The sequence below is a fragment of the Papio anubis genome, chromosome 8 (assembly GCF_008728515.1).
Source record: "Papio anubis isolate 15944 chromosome 8, Panubis1.0, whole genome shotgun sequence".
NCBI classification, from domain to species: Eukaryota; Metazoa; Chordata; class Mammalia; order Primates; family Cercopithecidae; genus Papio; species Papio anubis.
In genome coordinates this window covers 62,321,077-62,338,219 of record NC_044983.1, presented here as the reverse complement: position 1 = coordinate 62,338,219, position 17,143 = coordinate 62,321,077, and the positions used below count along the sequence as shown (strand labels likewise).

At 37.3% G+C, this 17,143-nt stretch overlaps 1 protein-coding gene across 4 annotated transcripts in view; it reads left to right on the top strand.

Annotated features, from left to right (window-relative positions):
• MYBL1 (MYB proto-oncogene like 1) overlaps positions 1-17,143 on the top strand; it is a 48,849-nt gene that overhangs the window by 21,174 nt on the left and 10,532 nt on the right. For all 4 annotated transcript variants that reach the window (XM_021942396.2, XM_021942397.2, XM_021942394.2 and 1 more), the window contains exons 9-12: positions 11,485-11,718; positions 13,067-13,435; positions 15,928-16,070; positions 16,826-16,940. In XM_021942396.2, coding sequence (XP_021798088.2) covers positions 11,485-11,718; positions 13,067-13,435; positions 15,928-16,070; positions 16,826-16,940 — 861 coding nt within the window. The remainder of the gene's footprint in view (positions 1-11,484; positions 11,719-13,066; positions 13,436-15,927; positions 16,071-16,825; positions 16,941-17,143) is intronic.

Sequence of the window (17,143 nt, the reverse complement as noted above, 5' to 3'; positions counted from 1 at the left end):
GTTGCCTGATTTTTTCTTTTTCTTTTTGAGACAGGATCTTGCTCTGTCACCCAGGCAGAAATGCAGTGGTGTAATCACTGATCACTGAAGCCTTGACCTCCTTGGCTCAAATGATGCCCCACCTCAGCCTCTCAAGTAGCTGGGACTACAGGTGCCTGCCACCATGCCTGACAAATTTTTTTTTATTTTTTATTTTTGTAGAGACAGGGTTTCACCGTGCTGCTCAGGCTGGTCTCAAACTCCTGGGCTCAAGCGATTCTCCTGCCTTGGCCTCCCAAAGTGCTGGGATTATAGGTGTGAGCCGCTGTGCCTGGCCCAAGGTTGCCTGATTTTGATATACATTTCTTTGAGCATAATTTACAATGTTCTGTGTTAGGATACTTCTTGAGTCATAAATGCAAAGCAGGTGTAAAGTAAACTCTCTCTATATACACACACATATATATTTGTGAAAATTATGTGTGTTTAGATTAGGCTTTGGCGTTATTTTAGACATTCCATGTAATGATGGGTTTAATTCTTTTTAAAATAAAGAATCGAATAGATGTAGAGGGATTTATAAGCTCCAAAATTACTTTTATTCTCTTTAAAATTTTTTCCTATTTACTAGATTTAGAATATGAGCTCAGTAAATTAAAGAAAGTAATAACACTAAAGATATATGGGAAAAGGAACATTTAGAGTTTATGCTCTCTAAACAATTCTTGTAAAAGAAAAAATTTTATATAGATGTTGGGTGTTGGTTACCCCATGTGAAAACTATTGTGTAAGATTTGGTTGATGAGACTAGGAGTGTTAAATTAGGATCAAAGGTAATTATCCTAGTAGAATTAAGCAGGTTATGCTAGATTGGTTAAAAGAAAGATACAAGTTTATACTTAAATGACTTTTTTTTAGGTTTTTAAATTAAAATTTTTAAATTGGGAAATAATTGTACATTTTCATGGGGTACATAGTGATGTTTCCATACATGTGATGTATATTGACCAGATCATGGTAATTAGCATATCCATCATCTCACATACTTATAATTTCTCTGTCTTGGGAACATTCAATATCTCCCCTTCTAACTATTTGAAACTATTTAATATTGTTAACTATAGTCATCCTACAGTGATATAGAACACTAGAACTTGTTCCTTCTATCTAGCTGTGATTTTGTATTCTTTAACGCATATTTCCCTATCCCTCCCTTCACCCTACCCTTCCTTTAAATAACATTTTTAAAAATTTAAAATAATGCCTTGAGCCTTAAAATTTTATTTTTTTTTAGACAGAGTCTCACTCTCATTCAAGTTGGAGTGCAGTGGCGCAATCTTGGCTCTACAAAAAGTTTTTTTTTTTTTTTTTAAATTAGCTAAGTGTGGTGGTGCACAACTGTGGTCCTAACTACCCAGGAGGCTCCTGGGTTCAAGTGATTCTCCTGCCTCAGCCTCCCGAGTAGCTGGGATCACAGGCATGTAACAACATGCCCAGCTAATTTTAAAAATTTTTTTAGTAGAGATGGCGTTTCACCCTAGTCTTGAACACCTAACCTCAAGTGATTTGCCCACCTTGGCCTCCCAAAGTACTGGGATTACAGACTTGAGCCACCATTCCTCGCCCCTTTTTACATTTAGAAAAGGGTTTGTTTTTTGTTTGGGACTAAATGAGAGGACAGAATACTGAGAGTGACTGGGAACTCAGGCAAAATTACTACAAAGATAACCTGAAATCTTGAAATAGTATTATGAGGCAACTGGTGATGTCTTTATACTACTTAAGAGGATGTTAATAAAAATGATATTTATTGATTATAATAGGCAAGGTATGTATTATAAGAAAAGCAATTTCCGTTTTTTGGTTTTTGAGTCAGGGTCTTGGTCTGTTGCCCAGGTTGGAGTGCAGTGGTACGATCATGGCTCACTGCAGCCTCAGCCTCCTGGGTTTAAGCAGTCCTCCCACCTCAGCTTCCTGGCTAGCTAAGACCACAGGTGTGTGCCACCACACTTGGCTAATTAAAAATATACTTTTTGTAGAGACAGGATTTCCCTATGTTGCAGTTTCTGTTTTGAAACTGCAAAAACCATGAGCAACTAGGAAGACCTGACGTATACTTACCTTAAAGTTAATTTGTTTTTGTTAGGAAGCTACAAATAGGCTGGGCTTGGTGGCTTATGCCTGTAATCTCAGGACTTTGAGAAGCTGAGGTGGGAAGGTCACTTAAGCCCAGGAGTTTGAGACCAGCCTTGGCAGGTGAGATCCCACCTCTACAAAAAATTTAAAAAGAATTGGATAGGCGTGGTGACACATGCCTGTGGTTCCAGCTACTCAGGAGGCTGAGGCAGAAGGATCTCTTGAGCCTGAGAGGTCGAGGCTGCAGTCAGCAGTTATCACACCCCTGCACTCCAACCTGGGCAACAGAGCAAGACCCCATCTTAAAAATAAATAAATTAATTAATTAACCAGGCATGGTGGCACGTGCCTGTAGTCCCAGCTACTCAAAAGGCTGAGGGAGGAAGATTGCTTAAGCCCAGGGGTTTGAGGCTGCAGTGAGCTATGATCATACCACTGTACTTCAGCCTGGGTGACAGAGCAAGACCCTGTCTCAAAAAAAAAAAAAAAAAAAAAAAAGCCACAAAGAATTATGGTGAGAGAATCAACATTTGTAGATGATTATATCATGTTTAAACCATTTTGGATTTTTTAAATAGAATCTTACCCTTTTTTAATTTAACAGGAAAAATATAAGTAAAAGAATGAATATTTTGCATTAAAAAGGAAGAAAGAAAGTTATTTTCTTTTTAGAACTCACTAAAATCTATTCTCATAAAGATTTGGTTGAATAAGCATATTCTGAATTCTAGAGGGAAGTTGCTGCAGCCAGTAGAATACACTCCATACACATATAAAGCATTTTTTTTCTTTCTTTTTGAGATGGAGTCTTGCACTGTCGCTCGCTGCAACCTCCAACTCCCTGGTGCAAGCGATTCTCCTGCCTCAGCCTCCCGAGTAGCTGACATCACAGGCACGTGCCACCACACCCAGCTAATTTTTGTATTATTAGTAGAAACGGGGTTTCATCATGTTGGCCAGGATGGTCTTGATTTCCTGACCTCATGATCCACCTGCCTCAGCCTCCCAAAGTATTGGGATTACAGGCATGAGCCACCATGCCCTGCCTAACGGTTTTTTTTCTAAACAGTTATATGATAATATTGACTGCCATTTTACTGAGTATCAATTGTGCTCTACTCTTGTGAATGTTTTATATGTATGCTTGGTAATCCTGGTGTTAACACTGTTAAGAGGGTAGAATTTCATTAGAGAGTTCACATTTAAGACTGAATATGGTGACGCACACCTGTAATCCCAACACTTTCGGAGGCTGAGGCGGGCAGATCACTTGAGGCCAGGAGTTGGAGACCAGGCTGGTCAACATGGCAAAACCCCGTCTCTGCAAAAAATACAAAAACCAGGCGTGGTGGTGCGCCCCTGTAGTCCCAAGCTACTCAGGAAGCTGAGGTGGGAGGATCACTCGAGCCTGGGAGGTGGAGTTTGCAGTGAGCCGAGATTGGGCCAGGGCATTCCAGCCTGGACGACAGAGCGAGACCCTGTCTCAAAAAAAAAAGAAAAAAAAAAAGAAAAAGAGATTCACATTTAGGTCTGTCTGATTGTAACCTATGGTTTTTTCACTGGGTCCAGTTATCGCCCTCTTTGTGTGTTGGATCTTTTTCTCACCTGCATACTAACTGAAAGGTGTGTGATTTGGAGGGAACCACATGTTCCCTCCAGCATGACAGGAGAACCATGCTGTCTCCTGAAAGTGATTGTCAAGTCAGAAGGTGGCTATGCTAATGAAATAGGAAATAATGAAATAAGATTAATTTCTTTTATTTTTAAAACAGGTCGAATTTGCTTTGCAACAGTGTTTTATTACCTTATTTAAGTTGAAATGTAACATTTTGTTGTGAATCTCTAGGAACATTCTGAAAATTTTTACTTTTAGTAGTATTAGTTACCATTATTCAGTGCTTCCTATAGACTTTCAGTGTGCTCTCTACCATATGGTAGTTACTAGCCACATTTAGTTTTAAATAAAATTTAAAATTCAGTTTTTTAGTTGCACTAGCCACGTAGCAGTTGCTTATATGGGTAGTGGCTCCTATTGAGCAGCTGGAAATACAGAACATTTTCATCATCTCAGAAAGTTCTGTTGAACAGTGCTACACACTTCACATGTTGTTTCTCATTCATAACTCTTCAAGGCCTCTTTTCTTATTTTTTATTATAAAACACTAGAAAACTAGGCTTGCAAGATAAATTGCCTAGTGTACATTTCTGAAGAGATAAAGAAAAGTGACATAGTCTCTGACTTCAGGTTTTACTCTGCAATGGGAATGTAGACAAGAAACAGGATAGTATATGATAAAATAAGACACAAGGGTTTTTTTTGCTTTTATTATTATTTTTAATGGATACATAGTAATTGTACATATTTACTGGGTGTACAGTATACTATTTTGATACACGTATGCAATGTGTCTTGGTCAAGTCATGGTAATTAGCACATCCATCACCTCAAACATTTATCATTTCTTTGTGTTGGGAACATTTAAACCCTGCTCTTATAGCTATTTAAAAATATATAATAAGTTGCTGTTAATTATAGTTATCCTATAGTGCTATAGATCACTGGAACTTACTCTTCCTCTCTAGTTGTACTTATATATCCATTAACCAACTTTTGGCTACTCTTCCTTCTCCCCTCCCCTTCCTTGGCTCCCCTTCTTCTCCTCTAGTAGCCACTATTTTTCTCTATACTTCTATGAGCTCTACTTTTTTAGCTTCCACATGTAAGTGAGAACCTGCAGTGTTTATCTTTCTCTGCCTGGCTTATTTCATTTAACATAATGTCCTCCAAGTTAATTTGTGTTGCCACAAATGATAGAATTTCATGGTTTTTTAATGGCTAAATAGTATTATGTGGTTGTGTGTGTGTGTGTGTGTGTGTGTATAAATATACAGACACAGCACATTTTCTTTCTTTATTCTTCTGTTGATAGGCATTAGGTTGAATCCATATCTGTGAATAGTGCCATAATGAACATGGGAGTACATATATGATTTTCTTTCCTTTGGATACATACCCAGTAGTGGGATTACTGGGTCATATCATAGTCTATTTTTAGTTTTTTGAAGAGCCTCCATAGTGTTTTTCATAATGGCTGTACTAATTTATATTCCTTCCAACAGTAGAGTTCCCCTTTCTCCACATCTTTGCCAGCATCTGTTATTTTTTGTCTTTTTGATAATAGTCGTTCTGACAAGGGTAAGACGATATCTCGTCGTGGTTTTGATTTGCATTTCCCTGATGACTAGTGATATTGAGCATTTTTAAATATACCCATTGCCCATTTGTTTGTTTTCTTTTGATAAATATTGGTTCAGCTCATTTGCCTATTTTAAGTCAGATTATTGGCTGGGCACCTTGTCTCATGCCTGTAATTCCAACACTTTGATAGGCTAAGGTGGGTAGATTGCTTGAAATCACGAGTTCGAGACCAGCCTGGGCAACATGGTGAAACCCCATCTCTACAAAAAATATAAAACTTAGCCAGGCGTGGTGGTGAGCGCCTGTAGTCCCAGCTACTCAGAATGCTGAGGTGGGAGGATGGCTTGAGCCTGGGAGGTGGGGAGGTTGCCGTGAGCTGGGATGGTACCACTGCAGTGCGGCCTGAGCAGAAGAGCCAGTCCTTATCTCAAAAAAACAAAAACAAAAACAAAAAAACAAAAAAACCAAACCCAAACCAGATTATTTTTAGTATTTTTTGCTGTTGAGTTTCTTGTATAGTCTAGATATTAATCCCTTGTTGGTTAATAGTTTGCAAATATTTTCTCCCATCCTGCACATCATTTCTCTCTTCACTGTGTTGATTGACTCCTTTGCTGTGCAGAAGCTTTTTAGCTTCTATTTAGCCCTAATATAATCCCATTTGTCTATTTTTGCTTTTACTGCCTGTGTTTTTGAGATCTTCCCCATAAAATCTTTGCCCAAACAACATCCTAAAACATTTCTCCTATGTTTTCTTTCTTTTTTTGAGACGAAGCCTCATTCTTGTCACCCAGGCTAGAGTGCAGTGGCAGTGACGTGATCTCGGCTCACTGCAACCTCCACCTTCCGGGTTCAAGCAGTTCTCCTGCCTCAGCCTCCTGAGTAGCTGGGATTAAAGGTGCCTGCCACCACGCCCAGCTAATTTTTTGGTATTTTTAGGAGAGATGAAGTTTCACCACGTTGGCCAGGTTGGTCTCGAACTCCTGACCTCAAGTAATATGCCTGCCTTGGCCTCCCAAAGTGCTGGGATTAAATGAGCCACTGCGCCCAGCCTTTATGTTTTCTTCTAGTGGTTTTATACTTTAGGTCTTACATTTAAGTCTTTCATCCATTTTGAATTGATTTTCTTCTTTCACAAAAAAAGAGGTTTTTTTTTTTTTTTTTTTTTTTTTTAATATGGTGAGAGATAGGGAGCTAGTTTCATTTTTCTGCATATGGATATCCAGTTTTCCCAGCATTATTTATTGAAGAGACTGTCTCTTCTTCAATGAGTGTTCTTGGTGCCTTTGTTGAAAGGCTGTAAATGCGTGTATTTATTTCTGGGTTCTGTATTCTGTCCCAGTGCCATGCTGTTTTGGTTACTACAGCTCTATATAGAATATTTGGAAGCCTGTTAGTGTGATGCCTCCAGCTTTGTTTTTGTTTTTGCTTGTTTGTTTTTTTGCTCAGGATTACTTTAACTATTTGTAGTTTTTTAAATGAATTTTAGCATTGTTTTTGCTACTTTGGGGAAGAATGTCATTGGTATTTTAATAAAGATTGCACTGAACTGTAGATTACTTTTGGTAATATGGTCATTTTCACAATATTTACTATTCTAATTCTTGAATATGGGAGATCTTTGTATTTTTTCATGTCCTCTTAAATTTCTTTTATCAGTGTTTTGTAGTTTTTCTTGCAGAAATCTTTTACCTTCTTGGTTTAATTTATCCTACGTATTATTATTATTTTTTTGTAGCTATTGTAAATGGCACTGCTTTCTTGATTTCTTTTTGTGCTAGTTTGTTGTTGGTGTATAGAAACAATACTGATTTATTTTTTAGTTTTAGAGATGGGGGTCTTGCTATGTTGCCCAGGCTGGTCTTGAACTCCTGACCTCAAATGATCCTCCTGCCTTGTCCTTCCAAAGTGCTGGTATTACAGGTGTGAACCACCATGCCCAGCCAAAATACAACTGATTTTTTGTGTGTTGATGTTTTATCCTGCAACATTACCCAATTTGTTTATCAGTTCTAAGAGTTTTTTTTGAGGAACTTTATGTAAGGTTGTTATAGGGTGTTCTATATGTAAGTTCATGTTGTCTGCAAATGGGGACAGCTTGACTTCCTTTTTTCCATTTTGGATGCCTTTTTTTTTTTTTTTCTCTTGCCTAATTGCTTTGGCTAGGACTTCCAGTACTGAGTTGAATAAAAGTGGTAAAAATGGGCATCCTTGTCTCATTTGAGATCTTAGAGAAAAAGCTTTCAGCTTTTCCTTGTTCAGTATGATGTTGGCTGTGGTTTTGTCATATATGGCCTTTATTGAGTTGAGGTATGTTTTTTCTATAGTTAACTTGTCGAGAGTTTTTATCATGAAGGGGTGTTGAATTTTATCAAATGATTTTTCATGTCTATTAAGATAATCTTTATTCTATTGATATTTGATTTTATTTATTGATTTATGTAGGTTGAATCATCCTTACATCCCTGGGATAAATTCTGTCTGATCTTGGTGAATGTCTTTTTGAATCTATGTTCATCAGGGATATTGGCTTACAGTTTTTTTATTTGGTTTTGGTATCAGGGTAATGCTGACCTTGTAGAATGAGTTTAGAAACGTTCCTTACTCTTCAGTTTTCTGAGAGAATTTGAAAAGAATTGATAGTTCTTCTTTGTATGTTTGATAGAATTCTGCAATGAATTGGGTCCTGGGCTTTACTTTTACAGGAGACGTTTTATTATAGATTCAATCTTGCTACTTGTAATTGGTCTGTTCAGGTTTTCTGTTTCTTCTTGGTTCAATCTTGATAGGTTATATCTGTCCAGAAGTTTATCCATTTCTGCTAAGTTTTCTAATTGGATGCACAGTTATTCATAATAGCCTCTAATGATCATTTGTATGCCTGTGGTATCAGTTGTAGTGTCTCCTTTTTTGTTTTCGATTTTATTTATTTGGGTCTTTTTTTTTCTTGGTTAGTCTGGCCAGCAGTTTGTCAATTTTGTTTATTTCTTTAAAAAGCCAACTTCTCCTTTCATAGTATTTGTTTGTCTCAATTTTGTTTATTTCTGCTTTTGATTTTCCTCTACTAGCTTTGGGTTTGGTTTGTTCTTATTTTTCTAGCTACATTGTTTATTTGAAATGTTTCTACTTTTTTGATGTATGCATTTATTGCTACAAACTTCCCTTTTGATACTGCTTTTGCTATATCCCGTAGGTGTTGGTATGTTGTGTTTCTACTTTCATTTGTTTCCAGAAATGTTTTGGTTTCCTTCTTAGTTTCTTCATTGACCTATTGGTTGTTCAGGAGCATGTTGTTTAATTTCTGTTTACAATTTCAAAAGTTCCTTTTGTTATTGATTTCTAGTTTTATTTCACTGTGGTCAAAAAAGACACTTGATATGACTTTAATTCTTTTAAATTTGTTCAGACTTATTTTGTGGCCTAATGTGTGGTCTGTCCTGGAGAATGTGCTGATGAAAAGAATGTATATTCTGCAGATATTGCATGAAATACTCTGTAGATGGCTGTTAGGTTCATTCGGTATAAATGTTCAATTTAAAGCCAATGTTTGTTTCTTTGTTGATTTTTCTGTCTAGATGATCTTTCATTGCTGAGAGTGGGGTGTTGAAGGCTCCAACTATTTTGTATTGGAGTCTATTACTCCTTTTAGATCAAATAATATTTGCTTGATGTAGCTAGGCGCTCTGATATTGGTGTATATATGTTTGCAATTATATTCTCTTGCTGAATTGATCTCTTTATCATTATATATTGACCTTCTTTGTCTTTTTTTATAGGGTGTTCTTTTTTGTTTGTTTTGTTTTGTTTTTTTGAGGCAGGGTTTCACTCCGTCCCCCAGGCTGAAATACAGTGCTGTGATCTCGGCTCACTGCAACCTCAACTTCCCAGGCTAAGGTGATCCTCCCACCTCAGCCTCCTAAGTAGTGGGGACCACAGGCGTGTGCTGCCATGTCCAGCTAATTATTATTTTTATTTATTTATTTATTTACTTTTGTGGAGATGGGGTTTTGCTATGTTGCCGAGGCTGATTTCAAACTCCTGAGCCCGACTTGGCCTCCCAAAGTGCTGTGGTTGCAGGCATGTGCTACTATGCCCAGTTTCTTTTTATAGTTTTTAACTTAAATTATGCTTTATCTGATAATGAGTATAGCTATTCCTGCTTGCTTTTAGTTTCTGTTTGCATAGAATATCTTTTTCCATCCTTTTACATTCGGTCCATATGTATCTTTATAGGTGACATGAGTTTTTATAGGCAGCATATAGTTGGGTCATGTGTTTTTTAATCCATTCAGCTAGTCTATGTCTTTTAAGTGTGGAATTTAATCTGTTTACATTCAAGGTTATTACTGATATGTGAAGACTTAACTCTTTTCATTTTGTTAATTATTTTCTGGTTTTGTATATTCTTTGTTTCTTTCTTCCTCCCTTAATGTTTATTGTTGCAGTTTGGTGATTTTCTGTAGTACAGCGGTTTGATTATTTTATCTTTCTCCTTTGTGTACCTGCTCTACTAGTGAATTTTATTCGTTTACATATTTTCATAATAGTGTTTGTTATCTTTTTGCTTTCAGATACAGGAATTTTTTGAGCACTTCTTGTAAAGCTGATCTAGTGGTGATGAATTGCCACCATTTAAAAAGAAAAAGTCTGGGAAAGACTTTTATTTCTCCCTCATTTCTGAAGGATAGCTTTGCTGGGTATTCTTGGCAGGCATTTTTTTTTTTTTTTTTTCAGTACTTCTCAAATATATCATTTCATTCTCTTCTGGCCTGTAAGGTTTTTTCAGATAAATCTGCTGTTATCTAATAAGGATTTCCTTATGTGTGATGTAATACTTTTACTTTGCAATTTTTATTTTTAATTTTCTTTTGATAAGGGTCTCACTCTCACCCAGGCTGGAGTGCGGTGGTGTGATCACAGTTTGCTGCAGCCTTGACTTCTTGGGTTCAAGTGATGCCCTCACCTCAGCCTTTTGAGTTCTGGGACTACAGGCGCGTGGTACCATGCCCAGCTAATTTTTGTATTTTTTGTAGAAATGGAGTTTCGTTATGTTGGCCAAACTGTTCTCAAACTCCTGGGCTCAAGCAATCTGCCTGCCTCGACCTCCCAAAGTGCTGGGACTATAGGCATGAGTCACCGTACCTGGTCTCTCGTGCTATTTTTAGAATTCTCTCTTTGACTTTTGACAATTTGTGAGTCACAAAGTTTATGGTAACATATAGGAGAGGTGCTTGATTTAGATTGTTGTCACCAGGGAAAGGTTCCTGGAAGAAGTCCTAATTGAACTCAGCCTTGAAGGACAATGATTATATGTTAGCAAGATAAATGAATTAGAACATTATTATAAATGAAGCAGATAAAAGTGTACAATCAGATGAAGTACTTTCCAGTATTTGAACTGTGTGGTAAGAATAGCTTCCCTTTGGGAGGCCAAGGTGGGCAGGTCACCTGAGGTCAGGAGTTTGAGACCAGCCTGGCCAACATGGTGAAATCCCGTCTCTACTAAAAATACAAAAAATTAGCTGAGTGTGGTGGTGGGTGCCTGTAATCCCAGCTACCCAGGAGGCTGAGGCAGGAGAATTGCTTGAACCCAGGAGGTGGAGGTTGCAGTGAGCCGAGATCGCACCGCTGTACCCCAGCCTGGACAACTGAGTGAAAACTCCCACCTCAGGAAAAAAAAAAGAATAGCTTCCCTGGTCAGTAGGTTACAGAGCATTTTATTAATAGATAAAGGGAGCAGCAATATGTGCAAAGGCACTCAAGGTCAAAATAGTATAATTCATTGGGAGAATTGCAAGTGCTATAGTTGGGTATTCCTGATAACTACCAGGAATAAATAGATACACCTGGTAAGATTTAAATATATAGCTCTTGAGTAGAAGTGTTGAGAAATTAAGTTTGGAAGGAAGGGAGTAGCCAAATTCTAAGAGTTTGGACTTTATGTTGTATGTCAATGCTTGTTTTATCTCATCATGATTGTATAGATTAAAAATTTTAATTAGAAAAAAACATAGTCAAAGCATGTAGTTTAATGAAAAGAAGTATACCAATTTGAGGAAAGACAAAATATTTGCTACTATATTTTTAGCCTAATTGAAATGTGTTGAAATCTGAATTTATGCCTACATTGAGAATGACAAATAATATTAAAATTTCTTTTGTACTTTTAGCAGCCTGGAAGTTTTTCTAGCTGGTCTGGTAGTTTCCTCATGGATGATAACATGTCTAATACTCTAAATAGCCTTGACGAGCACACTAGTGAGTTTTACAGTATGGATGAAAATCAGCCTGTGTCTGCTCAGCAGAATTCACCCACAAAGTTCCTGGCCGTGGAGGCCAACGCTGTATTGTCCTCTTTGCAGACCATCCCAGAATTTGCAGAGACTCTAGAACTTATTGAATCTGTAAGTAAAAAATTGTAAGATTATCAAAAGGTCAATTTTAGTTACATGATTTCATGCTCAGAAACTGAGTTTTGGACATTGACCAGTTTTATGTTTTGTATGCCATACTTAATTTTGTTCTGGTATTTTGCAGTGGCTTCTAGGGAAAAAAAGTTTAAAATTTTCTCAAATATGTGCCTTTTGAGGAATTTTTAAAAATTAAAAACTTAATTCATTTTTTATTATATAAGTTATACAGGTGCATTAGAGAAAGCTGGAAACTAGAGAAAACTGTAAAAAAGAAAATTAAAATGTTTCATAAACCCAGAGTTAATAATTTGATATTTTCCTTTCAGTCTGTGTTCTATACTTAGAAAACGCATTATATTTTTAAACCCAAAAATACACTTCTGTATTACATTTGTGGATTTTTTTTTTCCACCCTGTCATGAGCATGTTTCTGTTTCTTTAACTTTTTTAAACTTGAATTTTTTGTTGTTGTTGTTAAGATGGAGTCTCACTCTGTCGCCCAGGCTGGAGTGCAGTGGCACAGTCTCAGTTCACTGCAACCTCTGCCTCCTGGGTTCAAGCGATTCTCCTGCCTCAGCCTTCTGAGTAGCGGGATTACAGGTGCCTGCCACCATACCCAGCTAATTTTTATATTTTTAGTGGCGATGGAGTTTCCTCATGTTGGCCAGGCTGGTCTCGAACTCCTGACCTCAAGTGATCCTCCCACCTCAGCCTCCCAAAGTGCTGAGATTACAGTCGTGAGCCACCATGCCTGGCCTAAATTTGAATTTTAGGGGCTTTGTAGTATTCCATCAGATGAATATAAGAAAATATATTTACCCAATGTACTATTATTATTGGACATTTAGGTAGTGTCTAGCTTTTCAGCATTACGAATAACATATAAAGCTTTGTGCAAAATCATGATTATGTCTTTAGGTTAAATTGAATTTCTGGATCAAAGTGTATCACCATTTTTAACATGTTCCATACACATTACCAAATGATTATGCAGAATTTGATGGTGTCTTCCTGATGTGGAGTAGAATGTGAAGTTTTATAACGAATTATACTTTTTGATAATAACTTAATTTTTGATAATAACTTACAATTTGTTCTTCTTAAAATACTTCGACAGTAAGCTTCAACTACTGAATTAGATGAACTATTATGTATTCTGGAATCATAGGAAAGCCATAATCTCTCAAATGACCTTGCTTAAAAAAAAAATGTCCAAGGAAAGCGTTTCCACTGATAAAATGAGTTGTTAATTAACTCTGTGGAAATCATCATCCTGTGTTCAAGATCAGATTTAACTAGGTTATAGCATTAACTTTATTAACAGTTTAATTTATTGCAGGATCCTGTAGCATGGAGTGATGTTACCAGTTTTGATATTTCTGATGCTGCTGCTTCTCCTATCAAATCCACCCCAGTTAAATTAATGAGAATTCAGCACAATGAAGGAGCCATGGAATGCCAATTTAACGTCAGTCTTGTACTTGAAGGGAAAAAAAACACTTGTAATGGTGGCAACAGTGAAGCTGTTCCTTTAACATCCCCAAATGTAGCCAAGTTTAGCACTCCACCAGCCATCCTCAGAAAGAAGAGAAAAATGCGAGTGGGCCTTTCCCCAGGCAGCGAACTTAGGGATGGCTCATTGAACGATGGTGGTAATACAGCGCTAAAACATACACCACTGAAAACACTACCATTTTCTCCTTCACAGGTAGCGGTGTTGATTTTGTTTATGTTTCTAAATGTCAATGAGTTAGATTAAATTAGATCTTTAATATACTTACTAGCAGTTGGTAACTTTGATAACATAAAAAAATAATGTGTTTAAATGTATACTTGAGAATACTGAACTCTGAGAGATTAGAAATTATCTCACAAAATGTAATAGTGGCATATATATATATTGGAGACAGGGTCTTGTTTTGTTGCCCAGGGTGGAGTGCAATGGCACAAACATGGCACACTGCCGCCTCAACCACCCAGGCTCAAGTGATCTTCCCGCCTCAGCCCCCAAGTAGCCTGGACTATAGATGCGTGCCACCACACCTAGCTAATTTTTGTATTTTTTGTAGAGATGGGGTTTCGCCATGTTGCCCAGGCTGGTGTTGAACTCCTGAACTCAAGTAATCCACCTGCCTTGGCTCCCAAAGTGCTGAGATTACAGGCGTGAGCCACTGCTCCCGGTTCTGCATATTATACTACAGTGTTTAGAGAGACATTTTCTTTATCTTGTAGTCCCATATCTTTATAGAACTCATCATAAAACAAGCCTGGAAAGGTAAAATTGATTTGCCCAAAGTTATCTAATGCAAGGCTGAGACTGAGATCCAGTTTCCTGACTGACTACTGTGCGATAGATACACCTGATAAAGTTTAAAGTGACCTTACCTATTTAAAGTAATTTATTTAGTTTGCCCGCTGAATTTTTCCTTTTAACGTTCTTTGGAAGAAACTTAGATAATTGCTTACTGTAAGAATTTAATGTGTCAAGAGGTTTCCCAAGGATGTCCAGAACTACCTACTTACTTTCTTCTCTTATAATACCCCTGGACAGTAGATGTTTATGTTAGGACAGTTTCCTATTGAACACTTGCTATGCTCCAGGCTGTTTGCCAAACTTTTTTTTTTTTTTTTTTTGAGATGGAGTTTTGCTCTTATTGCCCAGGCTGGGGTGCAATGGCACCATCTCGGCTCACCGCAACCTCCGCCTCCTGGGTTCAGGTGATTCTCCCGCCTCAGCCTCCCCAGTAGCTGGGATTACAGGCATGCGCCACCATGCCTGGCTAATTTTGTATTTTTATTAGAGATGGGTTTCTCCATGTTGGTCAAGCTGGTCTCGAACTCCCAACCTTAGGTGATCTGCCCACATCCGCCTCCCAAAGTGCTGGGATTACAGGCGTGAGCCACCGGCCCGGCCTCCAAACACTTTTCTTATAGCATCTCAGTTGATGCTCTTTCAAAAGGAGTTAGGTGGAATAAAATTCTGAAGTTGAGCCACTTGTAAAAGGCAACAGTTAGTAAGAGATGGAGCTGATGTTTTCTGAAAGTGTTTGGCAGAGGCTACAAAGTTTAAGGGGGAAGAAGGGAGTTTAATGGTCAAATAAACATGGAGAATGCTGGGATATTATTGGAGGTATATTTTGAGGCTAGGGAGATAAGTAGGATCTGGCAGAACATAGATCTCTAAAAATTGTGCACCCATGCTTCAGGGAATGCCATTTGTATAGACTACAATGTGAATAGTCTGTTCACCTCCAGACCTGCTCTCAGAGTTAAAAAGCACTGGGGAAAGTGAAGTAGGCTTGGGCACACTAGCAGTTTTCTATTCTGGAGTTTTGCACACTAGCAATTTTTATTGAAGTGTGAATTCTAAGGTAGAAGTGGCTGAAAGATGCTTGTTTGCCATGGCAAACTGCTTGGATTTTATCCTGTAAAAGAGAGTTTGATTACTAATCTTAGGGTAAAATAAATTCAAGTATTCAGAGCCAGAAGTGATAGAGCTAGACTTCATTCTAGTTATAAGGAGCTTTGAAGCCATTTCTATGGCTTCATACCACTGTTTCTAATTTTTGACTACAAAAATAAATTAGTATTTCACAATTGTATTGTGAATATAATTAGTATTTCACAGTTGTAAATTATATAATTTAGAAGATGGACTCTGTGATACCAATTTTGACTTCTTAGAGGTTCTGTGTTCTAGATAGGCAAATTTGCCAGACAGCTGTATTTCTCATCAGCAAAGCGTTATTATATTCTAAATTAAAATACTCTCATAGAAAAAGCCACTTAAGGTCATTTATTAATAAGAGCTAAAAAAAAACTTGTTTTTTTCAGTTACACACTGTTGTACAAAACTGTTAGATTTAACACGGCAACTGTTTATAGTTTCTATGGATCTCTATTTGATAATACACTTTTTACAATTTTTAGTATTTTTTTGTAACTTTTGAATATTTGTTAAATGTTTCTTGAATTCCTATATGTGCTAAACACTGTTCTAAGAGCTGGGGAGACAAAAATGAACAAACCAGACAAAAATTCCTACCCTCATGGAGCATAATTTCCATGGAGTATAAGTGTAATATTATTCATAAGCTTTTTAAAAGAGGTATGAAGAAATAATTTGAAAATCTTAGTTTAATATTTGTGTAGGGATTTTGATGTTCTAGAAATCATCTTTAAACTCTCTTCCATTTTTAGTTTTTCAACACATGTCCTGGAAATGAACAACTTAATATAGAAAATCCTTCATTTACATCAACCCCTATTTGTGGGCAGAAAGTTCTCATTACAACTCCTCTTCATAAGGAAACAACTCCCAAAGATCAAAAGGAAAATGTAGGGTAAGTAGGTATTAAATAATTGTGTTAGAGAAAATGGGGAGCACAATATCAAGAGTAGATTAGCTTTTTGTGCATATAAATAGCATGTATCATAATCCCTATTCCTACAGGACTTAGAATTTTTTTTTTTTTTTTTTTGAGATGGAATTTCGCTCTCGTTGCCCAGGCTGGAGTGCAATGGTGAGATCTCGGCTCACTGCAACCTCCACCTCCCGGGTTCAAGTGATTCTCCTGCCTCAGGCTCCTGAGTAGCTGGGATTACAGGCATGTGCCACCATACCTGGTTAATATTGTATGTGTAGTAGAGATGGCATTTTACTGTGTCGGCCAGGCTGGTCTTGGACTTCTGACCTCAGGTGATCTGCCCGTCTCAGCCTCCCAAAGTGCTGGGATTACAAGCGTGAGCCACTGGGCTGGGCCAGAATTTTTTTTTTTAAATCATAGCCTTATGTTTTCTCCTTAGGACAGTCAAAACCAACTTAAATGTAGTATCTTTGATTTCAATGAAAACATTTCTAGTACTTTTTTCTGTATTAATTCTTTTTTTCTATTTTAAGATGAGTGATTGAAATCAGAATTACCATAGGCAGGCATACTGTAAAATAGTCTTAGAATGTTTAGATGAAGCATATATATATATGTGTGTGTGTGTGTGTGTGAGAGAAAATTTAGTGTGTGCTTAAATTGCTTTGCTTTCATTAACTCGTATGCAATCAGATTGTGACTATAACATAAATATCTAAATGATTGGATAGTTTCAGAACACCTACTATTAGAAGATCTATATTGGGTACCACACCAAGAACTCCTACTCCTTTTAAGAATGCGCTTGCTGCTCAGGAGAAGAAATATGGACCTCTTAAAATTGTGGTATGTATATTCATTTTATTTTTAATAATTTTCCTAATTTTAAAAAAACAAATTGTGATTTTTATCACTTTGATTTTTAACATTTAAAAAAGATGTTTACTGGCCGGGCGCGGTGGCTCAAGCCTGTAATCCCAGCACTTTGGGAGGCCGAGACGGGTGGATCACGAGGTCAGGAGATCGAGACCACCCTGGCTAACACGGTG